Consider the following 22900-nt stretch of genomic DNA (forward strand, 5'->3'; position numbering starts at 1 on the left):
AATGGCCAGACACCCCACAAGTTATCTCTGGGATTCACTCGTCCAGACATGTCTGATTGTCTGGGGAAGAATCACTCAACAGAACAGGTGAAAGTAGATCAAAGATAGACAATTAAAGAAGTTGGATGTAGTAATCACTGATGGGCAACAACACGAATACATGTTAATTTATAGGCAACTGAGAGAAGATGAAAACGCGATTCAAAAGGGCAGATATGGCAAGATTTCGAAAATACCAAATCCCACAGCCTGGAAAGTAAAATATGAATCTGGTTTTCTGAGCAAAGATACGAAATAAAGAAATCAAGCAACTGAAGTTGGGATATACCACAGCGAAAGAGGAAACCTAGCAGAACAGTTGCTCATACACGGATGAACAGTATCCAGCGAAGAGATCTTCCACAATCTTCGCTTCTGCTCGACGTACTCACCCACACAGAGCATGCTTCCTCCTTCTCCTTCCACGATCTTCGGTTACCCTTCTGCATCCTCGCCTAACCCAGATTAGCTAGTCGGGGAAAAAAAAGGTAGGGAGTAGGGTGATAAAATATTGGGGTGAAACTGGGGAGAAGTGGGCCAATGATTAAAAAAACTAATTTCTCTCTTATGAATAGTGTTTTCCAAACTTCCCATTAAGTAGATGTAGATTTGCCAACAGTTGCTGTTCCCCTACAACTATACAACTTCTGATCTTGCATTCTTCTTTTGCCCTAATGTCCATTGGAGCGGGAGGCATAAGATCATCTTTGTTAGCCTTTGGTGTAGACCAGTTAAGTAAAAGGGACAAAGATGCAGTAATCAAAGAGAGCTACCTCAGCTGGTACTATGCTGTTGTGTTCGTGTCATCGCTGCTAGGTTTAAGTGTTGTCGACTTGTCGTCTATATACAAGATAACATGGGGTGGAAAGTGGGATTTGGAGTTCCTGTTATCTGATAGCTCATTTGCAAGTGTACAAAGTTACCCGTAGTAATAAATTATCGATCCATCAAGGATTGTGATTCAATAATAATTTCTATTAATTCTCTTATTTAGATTTATAAAAGTAAAAACCAATTTCAGATTTTAGAAGTAGTGATGTTGTACGCAATAAGTAACACGGAAAATTAAATAGATTTGAGAATTCAGTTGGGAAAAATAGCACCCGGGTATGTTTTACCTATTTGTCCTACGCTTCAATTTTAACAATATTTATATGAACTCAATAAACCTCTCTTCGGTGATCTAGCCTTTATTCCAGGATGATGACAACTCACACGCCCTAGACTTCCAATTCAAATACTAACTCTGTTTTACGAGCACCTAGACCAGAGAACTGAAGATTAAGTCCTAATTAAACTAACCAACGCAACTAGGTTCTACTCTTGAATCAAGCAGTAGGGAACGCCTAATCGAATCGAATCATTATTTCCCTAACTCCTAATCAACTTCCGTTCTCATAGAAGTTAGCAAGTTCCTTGCGTGCACTTAAGAATGAACAATATAAATTGATTCAATTACGAAGATTGGAAAAGAGAACTCATATAAGTAAAGATTCAAATCAAAACATAGTTCAAAACGGATTCACAACCCAAGTACTAAAAGAAGTTTAGTTAAGCATGGCCATAATCAAGAATTCAAGAGAAAGAAAATATAGCACCTAAAATTTCCAGGAGAAACCTTACAAAAGCTCTTAAAACCCTAAAAGTTCGTACTAACGAGTCTAATCATAGCCTAAAATGAGAAAATTAGAAAAGTGTATCATGCCCATTCCCGTTATGACCAGTATAACAGGCTTGTGGCCAATGGCTCCAAATCGAAATCTCCTTCCTTCATTAAAAAATTGTAAAAATGGAAAGTGTCAATAATTGATGTAATAGCTTTTGTCGTACTCATAATTAGGATCGTAAGTGTATTAATAATATAGTCAAATTACATGGCACTTACCAGCAAAGTCTATGGTGAGTTTACTTAGAGTGTAGTCTGAATTCTGAAGAAGAGGGTCTAATTCAAAAGTATTTGGTATGATCAGACCAAGATAAGGTCCCTTTTGATTGGCTCTAGCAATTTTTCTTTGCACTTGTGGTGTCAAAGTACAACTTACAAATGCATATTGGGCATTAATCCACATAAATGACACAAGAAACATGGACAAGATTCTCCTACCACCTGCCATCTTTATCCACCCAAACACACAACACGCCCAACAGAGAGGGAGAGGAAGAGGGAGAGAGGGAGGTGGGGACTTGCGAAATGGAGGATCTTTTATATTAATAAAACTTATTGTAAACAGATAATTCTTTTCATTTTGATCTTTCTATATATAAACATTAAACTTTTCTCTGAATACCTGCCTTCACTAAATGTTGTTTGGCTTCACAAGTTGACATAATTTATATATGATTACTTACAAACTACAAAAACTTATGGCTTCTAACTAGAGGTGATTATGGATCATTCCACCCATGAAACCAAACATGCTATAAGAGAGAGTTTATACAAACTTCAAATCAAACTGAAAGAAAGATATAAACCAATTGATCACAAACCAGGTGGTTTAAACAGAGGAACCGCATTAAAAATGCCATCTAGGTCTACGGGTAATCCAAGAGCAGGGCCAATGACCGGTGGCATTGTCGTCTTGCCTTTCCAAGTGCTGAACCATGGACCTCCTCCAACTTCTAGAGCTGCCATGTCACTTGAAACGTCCAATATGATCTGCCATTTACCAAACATTTCATTAACATGTTCCATTAAACATTGAATGTAAGAACAATTTATGTGTGCGAATAACAAGTCACCTTCCCCTTGCTGCCATCATACCTTCGTTCCCATATTTTCAATGTAAGAATTCCGAAACATGTGTCTTTACAAGCTTGTGAAAGGCCTGCTTCTGATGTTGGCGCACGCAATGGAGTACCGGGATCATCTGTTTTTGCTTCTAATTCAACCTGCCACAATAGTGTGTTCGGATTTCTGTCAGCGTACATTACAAGGCAGTTTAAATGTGTCATGTCTCTTGTGTCGTTGGAGTGAATGAGTTTTTGACCAACTTGAACGTAAATACAAACACACTCATGTCATTTGCCAAAAGAAGTCCCATCAAATTATTATTTTTCTCCTGCATTGAGAAGTTCAACTATGTTGCACAAAGCATAAATTTAGGATTTGTTTGGGTTCTATTTCTATTTTTATTTCATACTCTTAATTTTAATTATAAAAATTTCACCTTGTTTCCATTTTCTTTTTTTCAGTTTTGTTGAGGAAATTTGAAACAAAGTGAAAAAAAGTAGTTAAAAGTAAAAACTGGAAATGAAAACTAAAACTTTTTCTAAAAACAAATAGGCCTCCATAGTTTATATATTGATAAGTTCAAATGAGATGCAAAACTATAATGCCCCACCCACAACACGTGTGTATGTGTGTATGCAACATTGCTTTTGGCCACCAGCAAAAACAAAACGTGATTAGAAAGATATAATTACCAGATAACTGCCATTGTCTGCAGACATAAACAAATAACCCCAAGGAGTGACTTCCCAGTTAACAAAACCATTCCATGGCACAAATTCATAAAATTTTCCACCATAATGAACTCCAATCTGCACCAGTTGGCAACATAGTAAAAATTAAGAAAAGTCAATCATAATAATAATAACAACAAGAGGAGGACGATTAATGGCATGCAGTGAACAACAGAAGATGGCAAATAGACCCCTAAAAATCTTACAAGAAGAACATAAATTCTTTTTTTATTTTATAACCACAACGTGAAACGAAAGAAAGCACCATCTACCATTAGATATACAAATCAGAACATTTCAGAAGAAATACCAATCTAATTAAACCACTTCATACAAAATATTAACATCACTCTTTTCATCACTCATGATTTTAAGCAGCGGACAAATGTTTCCGTAAAGTATCAGTAATACAATTTATGCACAAATTTTAAGATATTAAAAGACTGTATTTATCCTCACCCCAAGAGTTTGTCTTTATCAAAGAGAACAACTAGCAAGAGCAGAAACAGTTATTTTGGCAAAAAGAGAAATCAAATTAGTTATATGTCCTGGTCCTTTTGTCATTCCCATGACTAGCACCATTTATTTCAGAGGTAGTCCTAAATTTATTTCCTGGTGTAATAAATTTATGAAATGAATCAAATTTATAGCCAAATGCTTCATGAAGGTACCAGTGCAGCATTTTCGAAGGTCTCGGTTATCCCAGGAATTTGCCTCAATCCACCAGCAGCTGTAAGTGCAATTTCTCCACTAGCACCCTCACCTTCAAAAACATTACATTGAACCTGCATGAAACATTAACAATTTGAGATGCATAAAAATATAAAAGCACAGACACTGATCCAAACAAAGGTGAGAATAATTGAATCTCAATATAACAATACAAAAGGACTCCATCTCCTGCAGTCTCCAAGGCCTAATGAAGCATGACTTATGTGCTTGCTGTCTATAGCTTGTTAACAGACAATTGATTTTTCTAGAAGTATAAAACATAATGCTGAAGAAATAAAACATTCTAACCATAATTTTCAATAGACAAGGTTTGCAATTGATTGCATACAATCAGCAACGGCTTAAGATTCATAGCAAACTAGGGAATTGATGTGCTAATGAACTTTAGAAGATATACTTTCATGAATAAAAATATTACTTACCCAAAACCACTTTCTTGGGAATCCTCCGCCCCAGTTCTTTTCTGAATAAGATGGGGCATTTTCAAACTCAATCCTCTCGCCATCCCATTCTATCCAACCTGAGATTCAATATTAATATAAGAAAAATGAAAGAGAACATAAATACTGCAAGGTGCAAGCAAGTGATTACTTCTTAAAGCATAAAAGTACTTCACCAAAATATGAGCCTAGTAATCCAATCTTAGTCCAAAATTGACATTGTAAGTGTAAATAGCATTATACTCCCCCCTTCCTGATTCACCTCATGGTTCTAGAAATGATTATATATCCTTTCAGCATGACTATTATCGACGTGTAATATTTTGTAGGTAGCAGGTGACTAATAGCTTGTTGGGATCAGTTTTACATTTATTCAAAATCAATTCTCCCAAGTAGAAGCAAGAAAGAGAAATTTGTGCTCTACACGTCAATCAGAAGCAATTCTCATTTAACATGAAAACAAGTTGGGTTTCCAAATATGCATTAAGGCCCAGTTTGGAAAGCTTCTAGTTTATGGGAACTTTTTTACTAAAATAAGTACTTGGTTCTTAATTTACGGAAAAGTCTACAACTACCAAGTTAGTTATGGTGTGGTTTGGTGAAGATTGGATGAGTTTTCAACTAATGAGCTATTTCATTTAATGAGATTGAATATGAACTGAACCATCATTCTTAACCTAACAGTTTGAATTTTATGATTCCCAGAATCATCACTAAATTGTTACAAGTTTTAAGATTTTAGTAACTACAAGTAAATGATACTTCTAGTAGTAGTACGTGGCCGGCCAATTCATTTTGAAACATTCATTTTTCTGCCATAAACGCTACTAAATTCTTTAGAATGAGTTTTGTGAATAATGTCCACCATTTGACCACTTCTTCAAGAAGTAAATTTTAGTCATTTTTGGTGAATGGTGGAATAGGAACAAAGAAAAAAATCGGGACTTTGGGATGTGAAATTATGTTAATTTACTTCTTGTTTCTCAATGAGATTTGAAATTAAAGTTGAAGTTGGTTATTTCTTATTGAAAAACAAGAATCCACTTAAATGTGAGTCTTGTGTCTTCAATGACATACTAATTAAGTTTGAAATTCTATAAATAATTGATTTTAGTCAAAATCAATTCTTAGGAAAGAGTTTATGTAAGTAGATTTTGAAGAAATAAAAAGAGTGTTTCGGGGATTTCTAGTAGAATAGGAAATTTGATGGCATTATTCATCTTGCGGTGGTTAGAACCGGACACAGAGTTGGTGAAAATGCAAAATGCATGTTGTGCCAATTATTCCAACGATTGATTTTTTTAGCCGTCGCAGGATGCTCTCCCGACGCTCGTACCTGTGACGCCAGCCAGCCTCCTCAACTCGTATTTTGCGGCGGTTTTAACCGCGGCAAAATGCTGTTATTTTTGTAGTGCATTGACAATCAATTATAATATGCCACATAGGGAATAATTACATATTCTCCTTTTTAATTTTAATTAAATTTGATAGAATTCAATTAAGTAGTACTGTAAACTACATTAACAGTGCATATTACATTAATCTATTGTAGGAGCATTATACTAGTATCATTTTGAGGCAACTTTTTACTATCAACAAGTAAATAAAAACTATCTGATTTCATTAATGAGGTGGATAGAACTTAATTTATTTATGATCCATCACTTAGCATCTTTTAGAAGGGAAAGTCGGTTTGACATGCTACAATTAATTATATGACATTTCTTAACACGACGCACTATCACATACACTAGTAACACTATTATTAGTATAGTGATAAACTTAAATATTATATAAAAAAAAACAATTTTATTTCATTCAAGGGAAAAAGAAACAAAGCAGTTTTACGCTAGTATATAGTACTATTATTAGTATATATAGTCACATTTCAAAAAAAATAAAACAAGGGAAAGTTTATTTTACAATTCTAACACTAATAAGACTAATAGGATTAATAGGACTACAAAGAAGCTCAGACATAGAAAAAGGAATCAGAGGCAGCTTAGTTTTTATAAAAATAGGATTAATAAAACATATATACAAAAGAATAAATGCTATACAAGGAAAAAAAAATAAGGAGTTGTGATGCTTGAAATAGTTGCATCTCCACTGTGCAGTGATCCTAGCCACCGAAATTCCACCATCTCTTCTTTTTCTTTAGATAGGAATCATGAAGGCAACTTTGAAAATGAAATGACATGTAACACAATTAAATGAAGATACATTAGCACTTAAAAAGTGACTTCTTTTATATTCAAGGTAAATCGATAGATATTTAAACTCATCTTTTCATGTTACAACTTTGAAAGTCAGACCGTGTATCCACATGAGGGAGATTTAGCTGCATTTTAATTTAGAAAAGAGAGTTCATGGCATAATAACTAGAAAATGGTGTGAGAAATAGTTTGAACCTTTCAAAGAACGCAGTAGGGAGATTCAATAGTACGTACTTAGAAATACAACTATACAAGAATCAGAGTTTATGAGCAACATGTTCTCATTTGTTGAGTTTCTACGGTGTTAGTATAAAAGATATGTAAGTTACTTCCTTCTAGATAAATTGGGTTGTAATGTACCTCTGCCCAAAAGCTCTGAAATATCACTCAACAAGTTACAAGTAAGGGTCATACAATTAGCCTTGGTTGTAAGATACGCTCCTAACCTTGGTTGTCAAGTTTGGGTTGAGGAGGTTCCAGAAGTGGCTCAGAACTTGGTAGATCTTGACATTGTGGCCTATATGCCTTCTTAATTCGATGATGGGATTATTTCGGGAAAAAAAAAACTTTAGCCGCCTCTAGCTCACAAGCAAAAAGTTTCACAAAAGATAAAGACTCATTCAAGAGAGTTGGATTTGGCAACTCTAGCACAAGATTTCGCATCTCGCTCCGAGATCTAAATGGTGGTGTGAGATTTTGTGATGGGGTGTCCAATCTGAATCCCCTCCTTCAACACAAAGAAAAAAAGTCTTTTATGACTTAAAGTGGTCCTTTAGTCTCAATGACCAAGTCCTGCATCTGTTAAAACCCAGCATTTCTGTTCCCAAGGGATGGGTCTTCCCTGTTATGACAAGGCAATGCAAAGGTGCTCCAAAGTCAACCAACTGCAACTGCTTCATTGTTCCAGCTACTATCATATGATCTTCGCTACCAAGCCGAGCAAGCCCAACACACTCAGTATCTTCAGTGTATGCTGCAAAACAAGGGAGGGATGTTTTGGTGTGAGAAATAAAAGGCAGGCCATTGGAGAAGAATACCAACTCTTATTACAGTGAAGAATGGCTCCCAATCAGCAAATATTACAAGACACATATATCTATGATCCATAAATACAGGCAAAGGACAATACAAATATAGGAACCAAACTTATAGAAACAATCCTGCTAATGAGTGCCCTAAGGACACTGGTTAAGGATAATTTAATACTCTTAAATTCAATTAAATGCTTAAATATGTTCCAACATTATATTTAGTAGGCCGGGTATGAAAGATATACAAAAATAAAAATAAAAATAGAAGATGTAGAAAAAGTCAAGCCTAAAAGTATAGCCAAAAACTTACACTGCAAATTACTTTGCTATCTAGCGGCCTCATCATGACCCCATGATATATGCAGTTGTTTTAGATAGTAAAATGAACATGGACTTTTGACAAATTGATTTTTCTGAATAACAATAAGTTTCGTGGCAATCCATCTCATTATCAATAATTCCTTAACTTTACTTGGTATTAAGAATTAGAAATCTAATTATTATTCTTGTACATCATTTCGACACATTGTTTTAGTTAAAAAAACATTTTTAAAATGTATATATGTTTGTTTTCAACAAAATGGATCTATCTTCACAAATTGTGGGTATCAATGAATCAATTGAGAGCATAATGAAAGGAAAAAAAACACATTTATATTAAGGTTTGTTAGTACAGCTCCTAAGAACACAGTTTTAGAATTTCATTGCAATGGACATCCTATCCCTCCACCAAAATCACCCATTTCCGGGTCCGGATCCTCTCTAGTGAAATTCTCTACTGAAAAAATTGACAGACTTTGTGGCAGCTGGAAACATTTTGTGGCGGTCCAAACACAAATGTCCATTGGAGAAAACTTGGGAGGATTTCACTGGAGAGGATCTCAGCCCCCCATTTCCTACTTCCATATTCGAGTGAGCCTAAACCTATTCTTGTCGTCTTAGAATTATAATCAATGATAGGTTTTGTGTCATTATATTGTCATTGTTAAAATGTTAAAACAAAAAATGTTCCTCCCCATTTAAATTGAAACATGCAATTAAACTCCGGATAATCCTAGACTGTGCGTATGTTACCCCTTACTTAAAAGTTTGTCAACTATAAATCTTAACATCCTCATTTATACGTGCAAATTGTTCGTCCCCGTGAACTTTTTTAACATATAACGTGAGGTATACGAAAGTATAGTATGCAAGAATTGAATATGTGAGTTGATATAAATATATGTTCTAACAATTAAAAAAAGTTGTCACACAAATAGTTTAATATACCATTAATCCAAAATATAATGAGAATGTAGAAAAAAACTCTGATTACAAATAAATTAACCGAGCTATTATTTGTAGAGATTAAATTACAAATAAAACATTTGTTCCAATAATTTGAAATCAATTGATTAATTGAAATAAAACCTCCATAGGGCTCGTAATCCTTCATATAAATTAACTGGGTCTTCGCTCCTTGTAGTCAAGATCCTAATGGACTCCCCATGGCTTCCTTTCTTCTCCATGGACCTCAATGAAGGATTTCAGCTTCTGTTTGACCCAATTTTTCATTGATCACTTCACCAACATACGTGAATGATGCTACCAGACCCACTAACTGCTGCTCAAAAGTCAAAACCAATAACAAAAACTCAGATCATAAGTACCATAACATTTCATATACTTATAATTAAAAAAATCTCTCATTAGATTAAAGCTTAAAATACATAGCAGATTAAAAGTCCATCACTATCAACAATATGAAACAACATTTGATACCAATTCATTTCCAACTAATCAATATTAAGATCTGTCAAAGTGCTATTACGAGAAACCAAAGTAAGAGATCAAACCATAATTTTGTAACCCTTTTGAGATTCTTATTCAAATATGCCCTTAGTTGTGATATGAACTATTTCCTAGATGAGCCTCACAAAAATGGATCAAATTACATGCCCTTGAATTTATTCTTCTTCTACCACTGCAGATTACTTTGCCATCTAGCAGCCTCATCATGACATCATGATATATGCAGCTGTTTGAGATAGTAAAATGAACATGGACTTGTAGCAAATTGATTTTTCTGAATTACAGAAGTTTCGTGACAATCCATCTCATGATCAATTATTCCTTAACTTAACTTGATATTAAGAATTAAAAGTCTAAATACTGTTCTTGTACATCATTTCCACACATTGTTCTAGTAAAAGAAACCTATTTAAAATGTCTATATGTTTGTTTTCAAATAATAAATGGATCTTTCTTCACATTGTGGGTAGTAATGAATGAATGAATTGAAAGCATAACGAAAGCCACAACCATAATTAAGGTTTTTCAGTACAGCTTCCAACAACTCAGTTTTAGAATTTCATTGCAGAGGATCTCCTATCCCTCCACCAAAATCACAATAGGCATAAAATCACCCATTTTCCTACTTTCATTTTCGAGTGAGCCTAATCCTATTCTTGTCATCTTAGAATTGTAATCAATGATAGGTTTTGTGTCATTATATTGCCATGGTTGTTACCTATATGAAACTATTAGTCTTTCCATCTTTGAAAAGGAGTTCACTACATCCAGCATAGTAAGGTTCCACAAAGTTAGAATCCAAACCAAAACAGCAACTATTAGAGTCTTTGTGGTTAGGATTGTTAGTCCAAAGTTGCCTCTAAAAGCCATTAAAAAACTCCCTACTGCTTGGATGAATCTCCAGATATTTAACGACTAGAACTATAACTCCACAAACATTACAACTATAATAGAAGGCATATTAAAAGGGAAATAAATGTGTTTCTAACAAATTGAAAGTGAAAGTTGAGGAGCTTACTTACAAATCGAAGCTCTTGTGGAGATTTCAGTCGCTAACATCAGGGAGTGAAAGCATTGACTCTGTATATATGGGCACTGATGCATCTAGTAAACCACAATGGTTCGGATACTCTAGTTGTTCTTCTTGTTCTACTCCTTCACCACTATACTTTTTTACTTTTGATCCAGAATATATAACAATATCACCACCTTTTGTAGAGCATATTGGGAAGTGATATATCTCCGTAGATAGAACAAGAGTCTTGGTCCAAGATGTCTGTACTTTGTATTTCTTCATAACCCATATTTCACATGTACCATCTCTCTGCATAATTGATAGACTTAAAAATCTTCCATGCACCCACAATTCAAAACAAGGGAAAAGAAGACCATGAGGCATGGGTATCTCTAAGAGTCTCTTTTCCATTAAATCAAAGGCAATAATAAACATGGTCGTAACACCATCGACCCAGTTAGTAACCACCCAGTGAATGGCCTCGTTAAAGAGCAACCCAGTACTAGTAAAAATAGTGGTCAAGGGAGGCAAATCAACACCCTCGGCATATTTCCACATATTAGCTCTCAATGAGAAAAACTGCACATCTGGTAAATGAGTAGGTTGGCGACTGTCCGTAACGGGCACTCGAACCACCAAGTAGTCATCTGTCGAGGAATGGTAACCAAATCCATATAGATGATCAAAAACATTGGTGTCAACAACGGGAGATGAAAGTATTGGTTTGTGGACATGTGTGGATGGATTCCACAGGTAGAGACTATCATTCCACGGGTGCCGACGACCAATATTCCTAATCCAGGTGATTAGCAGAAAGCCTCTACACGAACCGTGAATCGAAATACAGTTACGAGGCAAGGATAAATCATGATAATTAGACAAAAAGTGACAATTGATTGGTTGAGAAACACGATGAGATTGAAGCGGTCCCTCTAAGTCAATGGTTCGAATGGCATGAGAGTCAGCGAAAAGGAGTGAAGGAGCAGCACGTTGAAAATGTAATGATGCAAAGAGGGGATCGGATATGAGAGATCTCCATAACTTGCACACAGCCTTGAATCGTACAATAGACTTCACCGGCAACCTCAAAAGGATTTCAATTATCAAATCTCGATCCATGTCAATATGCAGTGTTTGAATCTGAATCTGAATTGAATTGAATTCACAAAGTGAGATTGATAGATAGATACAGTAGCAATAGCAATTGTTGTTTGGGTTTAGGGTTTACAAATTACAACTGTGATCGATCAAATGATTTACCTCGATGGTAGACACAGACGCGGCTTCCGGCGGACTCGCACCGTCAGAGGACATGGATGAACGGACAGAGTAAGGCGGCGCGTCGCTAACTGAGAGGCAGGCACGGGCTGAACTCGGGGAGGCCATCGGAGGGGTAAGCGTGGGTTTCGACGCTGCTTTTGACGAAGTATTCTGGCGGCGGCGGCGGCGGCGGCGTCGAGAGGGAGTTAACAGGTTTCGACGGAAGCAACGTATGATGAATTTTCAGATAGATTTTGGGCTTGTGTGAAATTGGAGGAGTTTTCCTTCATTTCAATTTGGAGTTATGGGGAGCAGAATGCAAGTTATTTTGTTTTCAATTTTGAGCTCACTTAGGGACAATTCTTATATTGTTTTCAATACTTTGACTGTGCATCCTACATTAATAATATACTTAGATGCCCAACAATGCATTCTTTATAACACGCTCCCTCATGCAAGCCAACTAGCTTGAAGCGTGGATAATGTACATACTCGCTTACCTTGTGCTGAAATTCAACTTTTGGGTTCCTATTCTAGACCACTTTGATCATAGAGAGTCTGATAGTCTGATATCATGTCAAAATCGTACTCTAGACCACTTGATCATATATACAGACTCTGATTCCATATTAAGAACTAATTATTCAAAGAGCTTAAGCTTTATGAATGGTTTTTATATTATATTTTTAACAGTGGGATTGTGCATGGAATGGTTCTTCTATAGCTAACAACTCTATTTCCAACATCAAGGCCAATGTGTAACCAATTTGCCAACAGTTGCAGTTCCCCTACAACTATACAACTTCTGATCTTGCATTCTTCTTTTGCCCTAATGTCCATTGGAGCGGGAGGCATAAGATCATCTTTGTTAGCCTTTTGTGTAGACCAGTTAAGTAAAAGGGACAAAGATGCAGTAATCAAAGAGAGCTACCTCAGCTGGTACTATGCTGTTGTGTCCGTGTCATCGCTGCTAGGTTTAAGTGTTGTCGACTTGTCGTCTATATACAAGATAACATAGGGTGGAAAGTGGGATTTGGAGTTCCTGTTATCTGATAGCTCATTTGCAAGTGTACAAAGTTACCCGTAGTAATAAATTATCGATCCCTCAAGGATTGTGATTCAATAATAATTTCTATTAATTCTCTTATTTAGATTTATAAAAGTAAAAACCAATTTCAGATTTTAGAAGTAGTGATGTTGTACGCAATAAGTAACACGGAAAATTAAATAGATTTGAGAATTCAGTTGGGAAAAATAGCACCCGGGTATGTTTTACCTATTTGTCCTACGCTTCAATTTTAACAATATTTATATGAACTCAATAAACCTCTCTTCGGCGATCTAGCCTTTATTCCAGGTTGTTGACAACTCACACGCCCTAGACTTCCAATTCAAATACTAAGTCTGTTTTACGAGCACCTAGACCAGAGAACTGAAGATTAAGTCCTAATTAAACTAACCAACGCAACTAGGTTCTACTCTTGAATCAAGCAGTAGGGAACGCCTAATCGAATCGAATCATTATTACCCTAACTCCTAATCAACTTCCGTTCTCATAGAAGTTAGCAAGTTCCTTGCGTGCACTTAAGAATAAACAATATAAATTGATTCAATTACGAAGATTGGAAAAGAGAACTCATATAAGTAAAGATTCAAATCAAAACATAGTTCAAAACGGATTCACAACCCAAGTACTAAAAGAAGTTTAGTTAAGCATGGCCATAATCAAGAATTCAAGAGAAAGAAAATATAGCACCTAAAATTTCCAGGAGAAACCTTACAAAAGCTCTCAAAACCCTAAAAGTTCGTACTAACGAGTCTAATCATAGCCTAAAATGAGAAAATGAGAAAAGTGTATCATGCCCATTCCCGTTATGACCAATATAACAGGCTTGTGGCCAATGGCTCCAAATCGAAATCTCCTTCCTTCATTAAAAAATTGTAAAAATGGAAAGTGTCAATAATTGATGTAATAGCTTTTGTCGTACTCATAATTAGGATCGTAAGTGTATTAATAATATAGTCAAATTACATGGCACTTACCAGCAAAGTCTATGGTGAGTTTACTTGGAGTGTAGTCTGAATTCTGAAGAAGAGGGTCTAATTCAAAAGTATTTGGTATGATCAGACCAAGATAAGGTCCCTTTTGATTGGCTCTAGCAATTTTTCTTTGCACTTGTGGTGTCAAAGTACAACTTACAAATGCATATTGGGCATTAATCTACATAAATGACACAAGAAACATGGACAAGATTCTCCTACCACCTGCCATCTTTATCCACCCAAACACACAACACGCCCAACAGAGAGGGAGAGGAAGAGGGAGAGAGGGAGGTGGGGACTTGAGAAATGGAGGACCTATTGCTGGTTGGAATTTATACAAAAAAAAAAAGGGACCGCATATAATTGGATACAACGCACCATCCTTTTGATATAACAATTAAAAAAACAATTTGTGTACACCGGTTAATTGTAGTTTGTGACGGTCATAAATCACCACGAAATGCAGATATTTGCTGTAAAAATAATATAGTAAACGAATCAAAACTCATTAACTAACCATTACATTTCATCTCATGTTAAATATATCACATGTCATTAAGGACCAAAACTTTAGATGATATATAAAATATTACATTTTTTACCCGAAGTTTTAGCAAATTAGTTCAATTGCAAATACCATTTTAGCTCATTGACCAAGAGATTATCAAATGTGGATCGAGTTAGCTCAAAAGTGATGATATGGTGGAACCCCTCTCTCTCTAATTATTTATTTCGTGAAACATGTGGCATATCTGAAACACAGCTGGATAAATTTATAGTACAATAATTTTATATATCCTTATATAACAAAAGATATGAATTTGAATCAAATTTCAATCGGTAAAATACTATACCCAATTAGGTAACTACAATACAAAGTTAGTTATGAGTCTAATCCTCTTAAGGTTTAAAAATCACATTAAGTAAATAGATTTCTCTCAATAAGGATTAGATGTTCAAGGAGATCAGCTTCTACTAATCAAAAGCACAAGCTGCAATTGTTGTCTCTGCTGGTGTGGCCTAAAGTAAAATAAAGCCATAGAATCACATTTTAATTTAACTCATTCCAAACACGTTGAGATTCCTTAATGCCATGTGGGATGAGATATAAATCATTCCCAAATCCCAAATACTATATACTAAATGAACCAAATTTTTTTGAGGAGTTTTCTATTGACCGAATCTTATGGGCGGTACCGTATTTTCAAAGGCGATGCGACTCATGTTTATTATATTTTCACCATGTGTCGCACGAGTTGTATTCACTTACTTCTATTGTTTAATTTATGGTTATAAAAAATTATAAATTTTAACAACTATTTATGATTAAATAAATATCTGAGGGGTTTTTTTATCATAGACATAGTTAAAATTTTATATACAAGGAAGGTTGTCCAGAAGGAAGTTTGACTGTGTTGATCAAAGGCTTGATATTCCGACACTACTGACCATGGGTTGAACAATTGTCACTAACAGGATCTGACAGGGGTTGCAACATTGCAGCGGACATGCTCATGAAGCTTGGTACATGTGGTGCGTTGTCTAGAGTTCGAGTTGTCTAGAGTTCGAGTGTTTTGATGCTTCGGACGCTGAGTTAGAGAACCTCTTGTTAAGGGACTTATTATTATTATTACTTTCTTAATTTCCTTTTTTTTCTACTTAATTTTTGATCTTTTATATTAATAAAACTTATTGTAAACAGATAATTCTTTTCATTTTGATCTTTCTATATATAAACATTAAACTTTTCTCTGAATACCTGCCTTCACTAAATGCTGTTTGGCTTCACAAGTTGACATAATTTATATATGATTACTTACAAACTACAAAAACTTATGGCTTCTAACTAGAGGTGATTATGGATCATTCCACCCATGAAACCAAACATGCTATAAGAGAGAGTTTATACAAACTTCAAATCAAACTGAAAGAAAGATATAAACCAATTGATCACAAACCAGGTGGTTTAAACAGAGGAACCGCATTAAAAATGCCATCTAGGTCTACGGGTAATCCAAGAGCAGGGCCAATGACCGGTGGCATTGTCGTCTTGCCTTTCCAAGTGCTGAACCATGGACCTCCTCCAACTTCTAGAGCTGCCATGTCACTTGAAACGTCCAATATGATCTGCCATTTACCAAACATTTCATTAACATGTTCCATTAAACATAATGTAAGAACAATTTATGTGTGCGAATAACAAGTCACCTTCCCCTTGCTGCCATCATATCTTCGTTCCCATATTTTCAATGTAAGAATTCCGAAACATGTGTCTTTACAAGCTTGTGAAAGGCCTGCTTCTGATGTTGGCGCACGCAATGGAGTACCGGGATCATCTGTTTTTGCTTCTAATTCAACCTGCCACAATAGTGTGTTCGGATTTCTGTCAGCGTACATTACAAGGCAGTTAAAATGTGTCATGTCTCTTGTGTCGTTGGAGTGAATGAGTTTTTGACCAACTTGAACGTAAATACAAACACACTCATGTCATTTGCCAAAAGAAGTCCCATCAAATTATTATTTTTCTCCTGCATTGAGAAGTTCAACTATGTTGCACAAAGCATAAATTTAGGATTTGTTTGGGTTCTATTTCTATTTTTATTTCATACTCTTAATTTTAATTATAAAAATTTCACCTTGTTTCCATTTTCTTTTTTTCAGTTTTGTTGAGGAAATTTGAAACAAAGTGAAAAAAAGTAGTTAAAAGTAAAAACTGGAAATGAAAACTAAAACTTTTTCTAAAAACAAATAGGCCTCCATAGTTTATATATTGATAAGTTCAAATGAGATGCAAAACTATAATGCCCCACCCACAACACGTGTGTATGTGTGTATGCAACATTGCTTTTGGCCACCAGCAAAAACAAAACGTGATTAGAAAGATATAATTACCAGATAACTGCCATTGTCTGCAGACATAAACCAATAACCCCAAGGTGTGACTTCCCAGTTAACAAAACCATTCCATGGCACAAATTCATAAAATTTTCCACCATAATGAACTCCAATCTGCACCAGTTGGCAACATAGTAAAAATTAAGAAAAGTCAATCATAATAATAATAACAACAAGAGGAGGACGATTAATGGCATGCAGTGAACAACAGAAGATGGCAAATAGACCCCAAAAAATCTTACAAGAAGAACATAAATTCTTTTTTTATTTTATAACCACAACGTGAAACGAAAGAAAGCACCATCTACCATTAGATATACAAATTAGAACATTTCAGAAGAAATACCAATCTAATTAAACCACTTCATACAAAATATTAACATCACTCTTTTCATCACTTATGATTTTAAGCAGCGGACAAATGTTTCCGTAAAGTATCAGTAATACAATTTATGCACAAATTTTAAGATATTAAAAGACTGTATTTATCCTCACCCAAGAGTTTGTCTTTATCAAAGAGAACAACTAGCAAGAGCAGAAACAGTTATTTTGGCAAAAAGAGAAATCAAATTAGTTATATGTCCTGGTCCTTTTGTCATTCCCATGACTAGCACCATTTATTTCAAAGGTAGTCTTAAATTTATTTCCTGGTGTAATAAATTTATGAAATGAATCAAATTTATAGCCAAATGCTTCATGAAGGTACCAGTGCAGCATTTTCGAAGGTCTCGGTTATCCCAGGAATTTGCCTCAATCCACCAGCAGCTGTAAGTGCAATTTCTCCACTAGCACCCTCACCTTCAAAAACATTACATTGAACCTGCATGAAACATTAACAATTTGAGATGCATAAAAATATAAAAGCACAGGCACTGATCCAAACAAAGGTGAGAATAATTGAATCTCAATATAACAATACAAAAGGACTCCATCTCCTGCAGTCTCCAAGGCCTAATGAAGCATGACTTATGTGCTTGCTGTCTATAGCTTGTTAACAGACAATTGATTTTTCTAGAAGTATAAAACATAATGTTGAAGAAATAAAACATTCTAACCATAATTTTCAATAGACAAGGTTTGCAATTGATTGCATACAATCAGCAACGGCTTAAGATTCATAGCAAACTAGGGAATTGATGTGCTAATGAACTTTAGAAGATATACTTTCATGAATAAAAATATTACTTACCCAAAACCACTTTCTTGGGAATCCTCCGCCCCAGTTCTTTTCTGAATAAGATGGGGCATTTTCAAACTCAATCCTCTCGCCATCCCACTCTATCCAACCTGAGATTCAATATTAATATAAGAAAAATGAAAGAGAACATAAATACTGCAAGGTGCAAGCAAGTGATTACTTCTTAAAGCATAAAAGTACTTCACCAAAATATGAGCCTAGTAATCCAATCTTAGTCCAAAATTGACATTGTAAGTGTAAATAGCATTATACTCCCCCCTTCCTGATTCACCTCATGGTTCTCGAAATGATTATATATCCTTTCAGCATGACTATTATCGACGTGTAATATTTTGTAGGTAGCAGGTGACTAATAGCTTGTTGGGATCAGTTTTACATTTATTCAAAATCAATTCTCCCAAGTAGAAGCAAGAAAGAGAAATTTGTGCTCTACACGTCAATCAGAAGCAATTCTCATTTAACATGAAAACAAGTTGGGTTTCCAAATATGCATTAAGGCCCAGTTTGGAAAGCTTCTAGTTTATGGGAACTTTTTTACTATAATAAGTACTTGGTTCTTAATTTACGAAAAAAAAAAAAAAACCTTACAAAGTTAGAGGCAGGTCTCATGGAGGTTAAATGAAGGAGTTTCTGAAAACTTAAGGTGCAAAAGTTGGGTTTGACTCAGTTACTGTAAGGTCATTCTAAATTTCTTCCTCCATAAATGCTTATTAAGAAGTTTATCCAAACTGGCTCTAAATGTCAATCACTTAGGCAAAATACATTAGTAGTATACAGCTGTCAGTGCCGTGATAGATTCATAATAATTGTTCAAACAAAATTATTATGTTTCAGTTCAGAAATAAAAGTAAATGTAGGATTCAAGACCATGATATAAATAAAAGATTGAATAGCGAATAGCCGAACAACTAGCACATGCCTGTTGACAATCCACCACCCATGCATATTTGCCAATGTGGCTCAAAAACAGGAAAAGCTGCAAGCCAGCCAGCAGTAGACTTCTGTGTGGACCCAACATCACCCCATCCATATACAGGGCGTGTACTATATTCCCAACGAGCCGTCTTTACTGTTTCTACATAATTTGACCTATAATTAAAATTTGTGTCAACTGTCAAGTAAGAAAAAAAATTAACCAGAGAATCCAATACTTAAAAAGCAATCTAACTTCCACCTTCCATCATCGCAAATGAAACCTTGATTCCAAAGGGTAGTGACTTGAAAACCTTCCAGCACTCTATTATTAAATTCCTACACAAATGAACAAACACGAAGCATATATAAGCAGAAACAAAGAATAAGACTTGTTTCCTGAAGCCCACTCTAAGTTATAACCAGTCATGTAATCTAACTGGCCTACAAATATCATATTTATATGTAAAGAAATAATGTATCTGACATTGTGCTATGTCCATTGGGTTCCACTACAGGTACTAATGCCAACATCACCTCTTACAATGATATTATAAGACTTGGAGGTGAACCTTCCCAAACTTTCCAAAGATATAATGAGAATAAGGTATAGTGCAGAATGACACACCATGTCCAAAACCCATGAGTCAACCAGACTGTCAAAGTTACAATTTAATACATTGCAGTTTCATTAGTTGCAACATTTTCACTTTCATCACTTTTCGGCTTCTTATGTTTATTACTCTTATTTGGCTCCTTGCATTGGCTTTTAAGGTGACCCCTTTTTGTCATAATTCCAGTAAATCATATCTTGCCTATTTTTGGATTTCCCGTTCTCCTATTACAAACAACCCTCTTATCTTCACCTTCCAGAATCAAGAAGATGAAGGAGGACACAATATAATGTGGCTAGGCACGCAGTGTATGTACCTATGTCCACAGCTCGAAAGACCAGTTTTATTGATGTTTGTATGTGGAAAAGGTTTACAAGGCTCACAGCATATGTATAACATGTAATGTGGGACTTGTGAGAAGTATCAAACTACACAATTCTAGCATTTAAATTAAAACCAATGTAAGACATAACGAGAGTATCACACTGCATAACTCTAACAAGAAGAAAAAAAATGAAAGCCATCCAAAAAGAATCACCTAAAACTCAACAAACATACATCACAAAAACTGAAACTGAACAACCAACCACCTCAAGAATAAAAAAAATCAACACTGAAATTCCAAAGGATTCTAAAGGTAACAGCTATTAGCAGTTTAACAGTTACTGAAAGAGAGCATTAGTATACAAACCTGAGGAGGAACCTCCTTGTTTGGAGGTTTTGAATTTGGTTTCGCCACGAAAGTGTTCCCCAATACGAGTTCATGCCTACCTATACATTCAAAAAAATCAACTTTTAAGTTCAAATCCACAGAAAATGATCAGGCATTTTACAATTCACATCAAAAGTGAAAAAAATGCTTACTCCCCCAGAAGTTGTTTGATTGTGGAGTGTATTGGCAAATGTAGTTATCATCAGCACCAAGAATCTGAGCCCCAACACCAGTAAACCTAGGTCCATATTGAACCAATTCCAAAGGCGTCAATGGGTTGGGAAACGCAGGATTCTCCACCGAATACATATGAAGCAGAAACTCTGCCTCCGCTCCGGAATCGACACCTTGAAGTACCAACCCTCAAAGAATTTCCGAGCTGAACCATCAAAATGGTACCTAAACAACAACAATCATCAATCAATTCATTCATTCATGAATTGAAATCAATAGAACAGTATAAAATGAAAACCTACCCGCTATGAGGGGTTCGAAGGTCTCGATTGGGTGGTGTTGGCGAGTACGCAATGGGAGCTACGTGGAGGCGGGAAGGTGGTGGTGGTGGTGGTGTTGATGGAAATGGAAGTTTGAGAGAAACGCGGTGTGTGGGTCTGGCATTGGCATTGGCATTGGCGGTGGTGGAGAAAGGAAAGTGTGGAGAGTTCCAGAGCTTGGTGGTTTCCATGGATGAGAATGAATGATGATGATGACAGACTCAGTGATAGAGCAAAATGGACAAGTTTCAGTGCATTGTATTGTATTGTGACTAGGATTTTAACCCGTCTCCGTGCGATGCACGGACGAGCAGTTCTTCAATTTATCATATTTATTCAATCAATTTATTTAACTTCATCTATTTAAATCACGTACCAATTATTATAACTTTTACTAATCACAATACAAAATATGGCTTAACCGAAACATAGACATTAACGACTAATTATAAACATTAATATCTATAACAAAAGTTGTATTTTCATTTATCTTTGTCAAAATAACTTGAACACAATTACAATGTTAAAGTTTATGTTATAAATATACGAAGCCTCAAAGTGAAAATGATGAAAATCTCTTCACAACAAAGTATGGTCAACAATATACATATATTCAGAAAGAAATTTCAGTGTCAAATACACATTTAAAAAAACAGAAAGTACTAATTTTCTTGTACAAATTGACTCAATCAATTGGCCTACTTACACAAGAAAATTGCCCCACGCTAGTCATGTAAACAAATGATGATCAAGTGAAAAAAATATTTTAATCTACTCTCAAGTATGATTACCTTTGAGAGCAGTTGGGGTGGGTACATAAAAATCATTATTGTTGTTACTTTTGTACTACTCCCTCCGGTCCTATTTATAAGCAACAAAAAAAAATTCACATAGTTTAAGAAATGTAGTAAAACTAGATAAAATGCATTAAATTTGTCTTGAATCAAAATAAACTTCCAAAATTACCCTTTGTTATTCATGTTGGAAAGTGGGAAAGAGAGAGAATAATTAATGAGACACATTCTACAAGTTAGAATTAATAAGGGCATCATTGGAAAAAAATAATTAATATAGCTCAAACTTTCATTTGGTTCTTATAAAAAGGACCAAGATTTTTCTTCTCTTTCATGCTTATAAATAGGACCGGAGGGAGTATTAATTAGTACATACAGATATATATATATATATATACACTAATAAGTCAAATAAGTAAATATCTTACCTGGATGCACAAAGAAGAAAGATTAGAAAATAAAATCTGTCAAATACCTACTTGTCACATGATAGAAGATATACAAAGAGACAGAGCTGGACGTCTCTTCTCCATGTTCGGCAATTAGCAGCAACTACGACGCTGACGCGAAGCCTAACTGCTGCACAAAGTGGGACGAACACAAATTTATCCATTGTTGAACAGGAAACGAAACAAAGCTCAGATCACAAACAATGGAAGGCTGAAAAGGAAAGCAGAGAAAGTGAATCCAAACTAAAAGGGAGAGAATAGAAATTAAATTTTATTATGACAAATTCACGTCTCTGGGAAAAGAAAAACAAAGATCATAAACTTGCACTAACATTTAACAAAAAAGTAAATTTCCTCATTCAGCAAAAAATATTGGGCCGCCCAGAGTTTTAGAAAATTAATTGGCCCACAAAGCTAATTTCTAGTTAACAAAAAAAATAACATACTTACCCAAAAAAAATAACACAAGTTTCATAAAAAAACTCTACACAATTAGGAAAAATGAAAAAAATCATGCCCCACTCAATCCACATGAAATAAGTGGACCATCACAACATTCATGTAAAACAACTATCTTACATTTTTTTTTAGAAATATCCTAGTTATCAAATAATGTTAATACATAATTCATTCACAAGTTTCGAACCCTGTACCATTCACACTTAACCCTTCTAATCCCCTACGTCAAATTAGTCATATCACTTCGGCTAACATTCGAAGAAAAACTTAATTTTCACTTCATATTGAATTCCAAAGTTAAATAATATCAACTCTAAAATACTATGACATATAATAAGAAATAT

The 22900-nt window shown here is 35.1% G+C and overlaps 3 protein-coding genes across 6 annotated transcripts; all 3 read right to left on the bottom strand.

Annotated features, from left to right (window-relative positions):
* Positions 1 to 2360: 2360 nt before the first annotated feature.
* LOC130710914 (tocopherol cyclase, chloroplastic-like) lies at positions 2361 to 7996 on the bottom strand. Its single transcript, XM_057560309.1, has 7 exons — positions 7927 to 7996; positions 7698 to 7862; positions 4656 to 4753; positions 4173 to 4286; positions 3463 to 3579; positions 2779 to 2928; positions 2361 to 2695 (listed from the first exon to the last, which is right to left on the bottom strand). The coding sequence occupies exons 1-7, from the start codon at positions 7994 to 7996 to the stop codon at positions 2519 to 2521; spliced, it is 891 nt and encodes a 296-aa protein (XP_057416292.1). The 3' UTR covers positions 2361 to 2518.
* Positions 7997 to 9164: 1168 nt separating this feature from the next.
* LOC130727566 (F-box/kelch-repeat protein At3g23880-like) lies at positions 9165 to 12335 on the bottom strand. 4 transcript variants are annotated; one of them, XM_057578732.1, is made up of 3 exons: positions 11987 to 12335; positions 10734 to 11872; positions 9165 to 9526 (listed from the first exon to the last, which is right to left on the bottom strand). In XM_057578732.1, exons 1-2 carry the CDS (start codon positions 12110 to 12112, stop codon positions 10757 to 10759), a joined length of 1242 nt encoding a protein of 413 aa, XP_057434715.1. In that variant the 5' UTR covers positions 12113 to 12335; the 3' UTR covers positions 9165 to 9526; positions 10734 to 10756. The 4 variants fall into 4 exon arrangements, with proteins under 4 accessions (XP_057434715.1, XP_057434714.1, XP_057434712.1 ...); XM_057578731.1 differs by having other exon boundaries at positions 10730 to 11872; XM_057578729.1 differs by having other exon boundaries at positions 9165 to 9523; positions 11987 to 12334.
* A 3486-nt stretch (positions 12336 to 15821) lies between these two features.
* Positions 15822 to 21113, bottom strand: LOC130727567 (tocopherol cyclase, chloroplastic-like). The gene is given in 11 exon segments (XM_057578733.1): positions 15822 to 16156; positions 16238 to 16387; positions 16922 to 17038; positions 17631 to 17744; positions 18114 to 18211; positions 19042 to 19211; positions 19297 to 19373; positions 20340 to 20419; positions 20513 to 20669; positions 20672 to 20759; positions 20837 to 21113. Coding segments are annotated over 11 exon segments (1437 nt in total). The 5' UTR covers positions 21046 to 21113; the 3' UTR covers positions 15822 to 15979.
* Between the last annotated feature and the right edge of the window lie 1787 nt (positions 21114 to 22900).

The sequence above is a fragment of the Lotus japonicus genome, chromosome 1 (assembly GCF_012489685.1).
Source record: "Lotus japonicus ecotype B-129 chromosome 1, LjGifu_v1.2".
NCBI lineage: Eukaryota > Viridiplantae > Streptophyta > Magnoliopsida > Fabales > Fabaceae > Lotus > Lotus japonicus.

Coding starts and splice junctions, on each gene's coding strand:
- LOC130710914 (XM_057560309.1), bottom strand. CDS start 7,996: ATGGATCATAGATATATGTGTCTTGTAATATTTGCTGATTGGGAGCCA. Junction 4,754..7,697: donor CTTGGGAACAGAAATGCTGG/GTTTTAACAGAT, acceptor ATTGAATCTCAG/GTTGGATAGAATGGGATGGC. Junction 2,696..2,778: donor ATGATGGCAGCAAGGGGAAG/GTGACTTGTTAT, acceptor GGTAAATGGCAG/ATCATATTGGACGTTTCAAG.
- LOC130727566 (XM_057578732.1), bottom strand. CDS start 12,112: ATGGCCTCCCCGAGTTCAGCCCGTGCCTGCCTCTCAGTTAGCGACGCG. Junction 11,873..11,986: donor CGTCTGTGTCTACCATCGAG/GTAAATCATTTG, acceptor AATTCAATTCAG/ATTCAGATTCAAACACTGCA.